The 8,815-nt window shown below is 55.7% G+C and overlaps 1 protein-coding gene across 3 annotated transcripts in view; it reads right to left on the reverse strand.

Annotated features, from left to right (window-relative positions):
• Positions 1–8,197, reverse strand: part of SLC12A5 (solute carrier family 12 member 5) — a 36,675-nt gene extending 28,478 nt beyond the window's left edge. For 2 of the 3 annotated variants that reach the window (XM_086330839.1, XM_086330838.1), the window contains exon 1: positions 7,996–8,197. In XM_086330839.1, the coding sequence (XP_086186965.1) occupies positions 7,996–8,119 (124 nt within the window). In that variant the 5' untranslated portion in view covers positions 8,120–8,197. Of the gene's footprint in view, positions 1–298; positions 490–7,995 lie in introns of those variants that run through there. The other variant, XM_086330840.1, reaches the window with a different exon arrangement.
• Positions 8,198–8,815: the final 618 nt, after the last annotated feature.

Consider the following 8,815-nt stretch of genomic DNA (forward strand, 5'->3'; position numbering starts at 1 on the left):
CACGTCAGCCCATTCTAGCTCTTCCAACCCGTTCCCACCGACTCCCCCGCTTAGCTAGCCCACGTCTGCCCCCGGGCCGTGGGCAGTGGCAAGCCCTCGGCCCCCCGTCCTGGCCCCGGGTGCGGCACATTCCAGCACCTCGCACGGCGCCTGGCGCATTCCAATGGAGCTGGGCTCCAGGCCGACTTGGGCGCCCACCGCCCGGGTCAATCCCAGCCTCGCCTCCGAAGGAGGCGGCCCCCGGCTCTGTCTCTAACCCCAGAGCTGCTTCCTCTCCTCGCCGCCCCCGATCGCTTACCAGGGTTGGCTCCCCCATCGCCGTCCTCGCAGTCCGTCAGGTTGTTTAGCATGGTGGCGGCGCGGCGCCGGGCCCGGGGATGGCTGCGCCGCCTCGCCCGCGCCCCTCTGCCTGCCTTCGCCGCTCTCTCGCTCGCTCTAGCTCTCTCGCTCTCCGCTCCACGGAGGAAGAAGCTGCAGTGCCCGCCCGCCCGGCGCACACACACTCGCACACGGACACACGCTCACACCCGCGCGCGCCCCCTCTCAGCGGCGGCGCGGCTCACCTCATCCCGTATGCAGGAGGCGTGAGCCACTGGCTGGGTTTTGGGGGGGGAGCGAGGGAGGGAGGAAGAAGAGGGGATGAGGGGCGGGCAGTGCGCTCCCGGAGGCCCCCTCGCACGGAACCTGGGGGCTTGCACCGGTGGGATGGAGAGGGTGCTGCGGGAGACGGGGGCCTCGCCTCCCGGGAGCAGACGCAGCTCTGCCCGCCCCCCACTCTCCGGCGCAGGCGGGGCCGGCACGTGGGCAGGTGCCATCCCGCGCCCTAAAAATAACGGCAGGGAACTAGGTCGCGGCCGCGGGGAGGCGGCCCCGCAGCGGCTGCCTGGCCGGGGGTCTGGGCTGACCCCTAGAGGGAATATGCGGGGATCTGAGGCGGCAGGGGGAGCGCGCCGTGGAATATGGGTCCCTGGAGAGCTTGTCTGCAAAGCTGGGGAGGCCGGCCCTGAAGAACGCTGTGGAATCCTGCCCTCGCCCACAATCGCTGCTCAGGAGGCTGGAGCTAGGGATGTGCGAAGGCCAGAGCCTTTAACTCAAGTACCATGCTGGCCCCCGGGGGGTCAGGGTCAGGGGCTGAACTGTCTGGTTCATCCTGGCTTAAAATGGGAGGCATGAGTCTGAGGAGTAGCAGTGAACCCTTTCTTTCTGTTTAGACCGATAGAGGTCTCAGCGTCTCACCTCAAAGGCAAATTACTGGAGTCCCAAAACAAGGGACCCCACCCCAAGCCCCACGCAAGGAACCTGGGAAGGAGAGGTGGTGAGGAGGAGAGAAGGCAGCAATGAGGTTCTGGAGCGCTGATTCCCCACTGGGGATGGTGCAGCCTCTGGGGAGGGCAGGCCGGTCGCAGGCTGGCCAGGAATGGAGTGGGGGAGGGGAGAATGAGGCCGCCTGTCGGTTTGGGACCAGATTTTTCTCCTGGGGCGGGAGTGTCTAATCCCCTAATCCAGGATTGCTTTCTGAGGATTCCAGAGCTGACATGCTTTCTGTGTTCCTCCCCCTCCCCTGACACCAGTCCCCTAGAAGCTTGATTGTCCTGGGACCCCCTCAGCACCCAAGACTCCAGACTTAGCCTATGGGGAAAGACCTCAGGAAGTGGCATCAGCAGTGCGGACCCTTTGAGCCCCAGCAAGATGGAAACATCCAATGAGGAGAGCAGATTTAGGGCAAATGATTTTGAGACTCACCCAAGCTCCCAGCAGTAGCCCTCTAAGTTTCAGGGGAGTTCCAGGCCTGGAGAGGATGGCTTCAATCATCTTAGCTAATGCATAGCTTTCATTTTACAGGTGAAAAAGCTAAGGCTCACTGTTGATGGGGATGGGGGGAAATGACTGCCTATGAACACAGTACCAGTGAATGGCAGAACTTGGTCTAGAATCCAGTTTCCTTTATTCCAGTTTAGGACTCTTTTCCTCAACATAACCTCTTTTGAAATGGGTCCTGCCTCCAAAAGAAGAGGCAAAAATGCAATCATATCCAAACTGCTCAGTGCCTCTCATCCTTGGCTACTAACAAAGGAACAGGGACTGGGTTGGAGATGAACTCTCTCCCTTTTCTTGTGCTCAGGCTTTATAGGTGCAGGGCCAGAGTGGCCTCTCAGCTTGCAACTGGAGGTGGGCCCAGAAGATCTTCAAGGGTCCTAGAAAAAATAAATCTGCACCTCTAGCGATCCAGTTCTAGGACATGAGTTTTTCAGGACCATGGACAGGGCCTGCGGCTCAGATTCTGTTGTCACCCATGTGTCGCTGACTTCAGATTGGATCAACCACCGAGTCTTCAGCAGCTAACTGAAGTGGGACTCTGAGGCATCCTCCAGTAAAATAACCCCTTCACTGGATTTTATGGACACTGGAAGGACTCTTTAGGGTGGAGAGCTAGCTATTCAGACAAAGTGTGAGAATTGGCCTTCTTGGCTTTCCCAGAGAGAAAACCACCCACCCACACACAAAAATTGAAATGAGTTTAAATTGGTGACAGGGGTTAAAGGGATTGCAGGTGGGTAGGCTAGTGTTCAAGAAATTTTTAAGCACTGCATTTCACAAACCACCACCACCACCACCAATATGCTTTTCTACTACTCTGTAGAGACAAGTCATACAGTAACATGTGTAGTGTGTTTGAGAAGTGCTGAGAAATAAGTGCTGAGGTTTTTCAGCAATCCTGGGTCTGGGATGTTCCCCTGGGAGTATTTCCCATTTGTGGTCCAGAGCCCTGGCCACTCAGAGAGGGACTGAGCCCACCCACAGAGAAAATCTAGATCCCAAGGAGAAGATGAAGGCAGGCATGGTCCTCTTCCCCTGGGTGTCCCACCTGGGCACCCTCACCAGACCTCCTATCTGACAAGGCATCCAGGATTCAGGGGATAGTGGTGCTGTCCTGTCCTCTGCCCCAAAACTCTGCATTTCCTTGGGCAAAGCTGGGTTCCTCTCAGGCCCTGAGTATCTCCGTCTATAGAATGAAAGAGTGAGGCTGCATAATCCCTGGGCCTTCTTCCCACCCTGAAAATTCTCCATTTATCTCAGACCAAATCCATGGAGCTCTTCAAGAGGAGCCAAGACCAACAGAGGAGACAGCCACAAGGGGAGACCCCAGTCCTTTGGTTCACAGCCCCCACCTCTCAAGAAGACTGATCCCCATTCTGGCCTCAGGCCAAGCCTCTGCAGTGAGGCTTTCAGAAAACACATCGCAGGCACCTCCTCCACTGGCAGCCTGGCCTTGGCCAGTAAGGGTGACCATCAGCTCTGAGCCCCAGGAACATGGCTGCAAGCTCAGCACCCCATACCCACCAAGAGCCCTCAGAGGATCTAGGGCCAGGGGCATCCTCTCATTAAATCATCACGAGGTGCAGAGCCTGGCACGGGTCTTATTTCTCAACTCTGAGTCTCTAAAATTCATCTCCCCTTCCACTTATGCTTCTCAGAAAGAGAGAGAGAGAAAAAAAAAAGTCAGGGAAACTGCCTCCTAATATCAGGATTTGGACACTGGAAGGAATTTTGTAAATTATTTTTTAACCAGTCCTCCTATCTGGGGAAATTGGAAGAAATTGAAAGAAAATAGAAATGGAAAGCTATGAATTCGCTCCATGGGATGAACCTGTGGCAGCCTAAGGCCTAGAATCTGGCTCCCTGAACTTCAGCCCAGGGTCCCAGCCACTGAATCAGGACAAGGAGCTGTTTGAAAGAAACTGGAGCCACTTGACGGGGTCCTCTTTCTATGGAAGGTAGGCATAGTGTTCCTCTTTCTGGCTCAGTCCCTATCCACCCTTGTCTCTATATCATTATCCCCACGGCCTAACCCACCCACCCCCAGCTCTGGCCTCATGGAGCTAAGGCCCTGAACTCCGTTCTTCACCCTTCTCTCCCCCACTGGGAGGGCCCCTCCTCTGGAACCCAAGCTCTTGCCATGAATTGATGAGTCTGGGGCAGAGCACACACCCCCCCACACACACATAGGGCCCGCTGCAGACACGTCAACCACCATCATCTCCGTGGTAACCGGGGGCTTAATTAACAGGCTGCAGCCCGGTCACCATGGCAATGGCACCCCGACAGCCCCCCATTCCTCTATAGATTCAGTCCATCTTCCCTCTTTCTCAATCAGGACCCCCTTCTCACTGTACCCACCCCCATCCCCACCCCACCTGGAGAAGCTGGTGCCCGCAGATCACTCTGGTTCATTGAGAAGAGGGGAGGGGAGGTGAGGGGGATGAGAGAGAGAGAGAGAGAGAGCAGCCCATCACCATGGCAACTACAGCCCTGTTCATAACCAGTTTGTTGCCATGGTGATTCCCAAGGCTCACCTTGGGCTGAGGTAGTGGGCAGTGAGGTTCAGAGTCCTGACTTGAGGAGTGAGTGACCGGAGAACTCCTTGGATAGGCTGGAGATCTCCAGATCAGATATTTATACCAATAATTCAGTGTTGTTCTTCCCAATTTACAGATAGAGACTGAAACATGAGGTTTGGGTATGGGGGAGGTAGAGAACATCATCTTTCTAGATCATCAAAGAATCTAAGCATTTTAATGGCTAGAAGGACCCTCAGATAGCTTCCTGTTCAACTTCTTTATATACAGCTGGGGAAATTGAGGCCCAGAGAGGGGAAGCAATGTGCCCAAGGCCACACCACAGAGCCTGGGCTAGAGTGTGAATGGGCTACACTGTGGTCTTGCTCCATCCCCCTGGCACAAGTTGGCTCCCTCACTCCATGCGGACACATCTCAACTCCTGTTAGTCTTAACCAGGCCCAGCACTCTTCCCAAGGCTCTGTCTTCCTCCATGAGAAACGGACATAGCAAGGAGCAATACAAAGGATGGAGGAGTAGCTCAGAGTTGTAACAATTGATCCCAGGTCCAGCCAAGTAATCATCAATCTTCCCCTGGTATAGATGAGGCAACTGAGGCATGTGGGCTGCAGCCCAGGATTAGTGGTAGATTCAAGGACCAGCTTCTGAATTGCTTCATTCCTCCCCCATAAGTCATATCCCCTCCTCTCCTCTGGCAGCAGGAAGCACCCCCAGGGACAACAAACTCCACTCCCTGGGTCCAGAATGAAAGACAACGCTTGTATGTAAATGAGCTACAAAACCTCCCCCAACCTTCCCCCACCTTCCACATACTGCCATCTCTCCCCTAGGACCTGGGTGAGGACAGCTGGTGGGGAGAGCGTTCCCCTGGGGCCAGAGTACTGGCTCAAGAACAGCTAGGGGAAAGATACCACCAAATTTTAAGTTCTCCTAGGGAGCTCTTATCTACTTCCCCACACACTGGCCTACCAAGGAGAGATGCTGGAGGCTGTCTCAGGGCCTAAGAGGTTAAAAATCCACAAAGTAGGGGAAGGAATAGTTAGGGATTTGGGGAAGGTCATGTACACGGTTATGTTTAAAATGGATAACCATTTTAGAATTAAAGGACCTTAACTCTGCTCAATGTTATGTGCCAGCCTCGATGGGAGGGAGGTTTGGGGGAGTTTTGTGTATGCATGGCTGAGTTCCTTCCCTGTTCACCTGAAACTACCACAACATTATTAATCGGCTATACCTCAATACAAAATAACAAGTTTAAAGTTAGGGGAAAAAAAATCCCCAAATTACTCTCAAGATGGAAGCATGTGCACGTGCAAGCTCATGCACACAGGTACCCACCCCACAGACAGACACAGAAATACACACATCAACATGCCAATCAGCACACTGGCATACAGTAACACACATAAGCACTGACTCACTGACTGTCCCACGGGTCAACAGAGCTCACGTGGGATGCTTCTCCCTCAAGACATACAAAGATACACACACACCGCCTCTGCCATAAGCCCACGGCATTCCAGATTCACATCCAATTTGCACACACACCTGCACACCCAACACTGGGAGCTGTATTTTACTTCAGTATGCAGGAGCTTGGAAATAGGAACAGGAAGACTGAACAGTCACCTTGAGATAAGAGACAGAGCCATCTTATTTTCAGGCCAGTGGATGGGGAATGGCAGGAGAGAAGGCAAAGGTAGGGGAATTAGGAGCCTACAGCTCCTCACCCCTCACCTGACGAGTGAGCAGTAAGCCGTACTAAGTGCCCAGCTGAGCACTTGGCAGTCAAATCACGAAGGTAAAAGGATGAGGTCCCTGCCCTGGAGACGTAAGAGACACACAAGTAAATAACTTCCATCCACTGGGACATGTGCTATAATGGTGCACTGGGTGGGCAGAAGAGGAATGTCTGCCTCTGCCTGGAAGTGAGAGAAAGTGAAAGAGTTTCAGAAAAGGTTAAATGAGCTATAACTTACAGAGTGAGTAGGAGTTTCCCTGGCTAATGGAGGTGGGGAAAACAGGGACAGGTATACCAGAAGCAGATGAGGGGAGATTTTGAATGACCAACTAAAGGGTTTGCCATTTATCTTACAAATGATGGGGGTGCTTATGAACAGGAAGCAGGCAGACTAGTGAGGAGGTTGGGGTCATGGTCACATGAGAGATGATGGATGTTTGGAGCAGGGTGATGATGTCAGAAGGAGAGATGTGGCCAGATTCAGGATAAGTTTTGAAGGAAGTGACCAAGACATGAGGACCACTCAGATCTGGTGGGAAGAGAAAAGGAGGCATTGATGGCTCCTAGAGTTCTGACTTTTAAATCTGTAAGAATGGTAAGAACATCACTGAAAATGAGAAAAGGGATGGACATTATGGGAAAGATGAAGAAAGGAAAGAGCCCCCCATAATCCGAGTGACCACGTTCAGTATGCGGTTGGTTCACGGGACTGGAGCCCTGAGGAAATTTAGGCCTCAGTTTGGTCATGTATTCAATGTAGAGGTTCGCCAGATAAAACCTCTAAAAGGGTTTTTGGTGCTTAAGTTTGCTGGGGTCAGGGTGAGCTCACCTGCGGCTCAGCAGCGACCCCTGGTGGCCCGAGGAGGCTCCTCCTCCCCACGTTGGGGCCACTTCAAGCGAATTCTCCACCTTCCTCCCAGACCCGAGGGGCATAAAGGGGCCCCTGCGGAGACGAGTGCATGTGCATCCAGGATGCTAATTCTTCACCGAAGCCTAGAAGGATCCCTTTCCTCCTCTCTCGTCTGTACCCTGCATGTAACTTCCATTATAAGACCACCGCGATGGGTCCTCCAGGAAGATGCCCCTGCTCCCGCCAGAGCTGGCTCCACCCACCGCTTGGGGAGCTGGAGCAGAAGGAGCTAAGTGAATCCCCGCAGGGACAGGACTAGTGTCCCCACGGATTGCGCCCAGGATCTTAGCTGCCAGGGGTCCCAAACTTCTCTCTCCTGTCTTCTTCCCGGGATCCCCAAGGCGCTGTCCGCGACGCCTCTTGAGGCACTAAGGATTGGAGACCTAGCGACCCAGGTCCATGTTTCTTCCCTCCGTCGACTCGGTACACTACTGGCCCGAACCCTTTCGTCTTTGGTCCCGCCCTTTTCTGTCCGCAAACTAGGATGGTCTTACCTCCTCCCATTGGTTCTGGACCCACACGGCCCGCCCTCTCCCTCCCTCTAGCCCCGCCTTCTCCCTCGCTACTGCCCCGCCCCCTACCCGAGATGGCCCAGCCCCCGAGGTCCTAGCCTTGGTATCATAAGACACGCCCCTCGCCTCTAGCTCCGCCCTCCACCCGAGATGACCCCTCCCCCTGACTGCGCCCCGGCCCAGCTCCCGAGGCCCTAGCCTTCGTAGCGTAAGACCCGCCCCCTCGCCTCTAGCTCCACCCTCTTCCGTGTGTCCCCGCCCACCTCAAATCTGGCCCCTCCCCTCATCATTGCTCCTGCAGCCCTCTCCGGTTCCCCAGCGCCCAGCTCCTCTCCCTTCTTCGGCCTTCCGAGGGTACTGACCCTCTCCCCACCGGTCCCGGTCCCTCCCCTCCCAACCAAAGGCCCGCTCGCCGTGGCCCCGCCCCTGACTCGCCCCGCCCACCCTACAAGCCCCGCCCCCCGAGGCCTCTACCTTTGGCGTCTCCCCCCGAGAGGCGGCGGCGGCGGTCTGCGGCTGAAGGCCCGTGGGGCCCCGGATCAGAGGGCCCGGCGGGCCCCGCCGGGGGCAGCGACGTGACGGTGAACCTGCGGCTCATGGTGCGGAGAGGGGCCGGGCGGCTGCGGAACCGACCCGGATCGCACAAGTGGCCGCAACCCGGCTCCGGGAGGCAGAAGGAGCGGATTCCCCCTCCCCGCCGGCCGCCCCCCGCCGGCCGCGGCGCCGCGCAGGGTCCTAGTGCCCGCCGGGCTTTGTGCCTCCGTGTTTGGCCACGTGGCTCTGGGGCCTTGGGCTCTCAATTCCGCTGGAAGCGCCTGAGGGTCCAACCCGCTCCTGAGAGCCACCCCGGCACCAGGTGTCCCCGTGTGCGGCTCCTGGAGCTCGGGTTCTCCTCGCCTAGGTCAGGGCTTCCCTGCTGGCTCAGACAGTAAAGCATTTACGTGCGATGCAGGAGACTCGGGTTCGATCCCTGGGTCAGAAAGATCCCCTAGAGAAGGGAATAGCTACCCACTTCAGTACTCTTGTTGGAAAATCCCATGGACGGAGGAGCCTGGTAGGCTACAGTCCATGGGGTTGCAAAGAGTCCGACAGGACTGAGCGACTTCACTTTCAGGTCTCCTAAACTGGATTTCATTCACTCAACACATCTTGATAGCGCCCCTGCGTTTGCGGCACTGGTTGGGGCACTGGGATATAGCATCGGATGAGATGGACTGGCTTCCTGTCCTCATGGGGCTTACATTCTAATGAGTGAGAGGAGAAAGATTACAAGTGAGCAAATGCATAGACAGGA

This window comes from Bos grunniens, chromosome 13, assembly GCF_055505025.1.
Source record: "Bos grunniens cultivar Pamir isolate PY7600 chromosome 13, Bosgru_T2T1.0, whole genome shotgun sequence".
NCBI classification, from domain to species: Eukaryota; Metazoa; Chordata; class Mammalia; order Artiodactyla; family Bovidae; genus Bos; species Bos grunniens.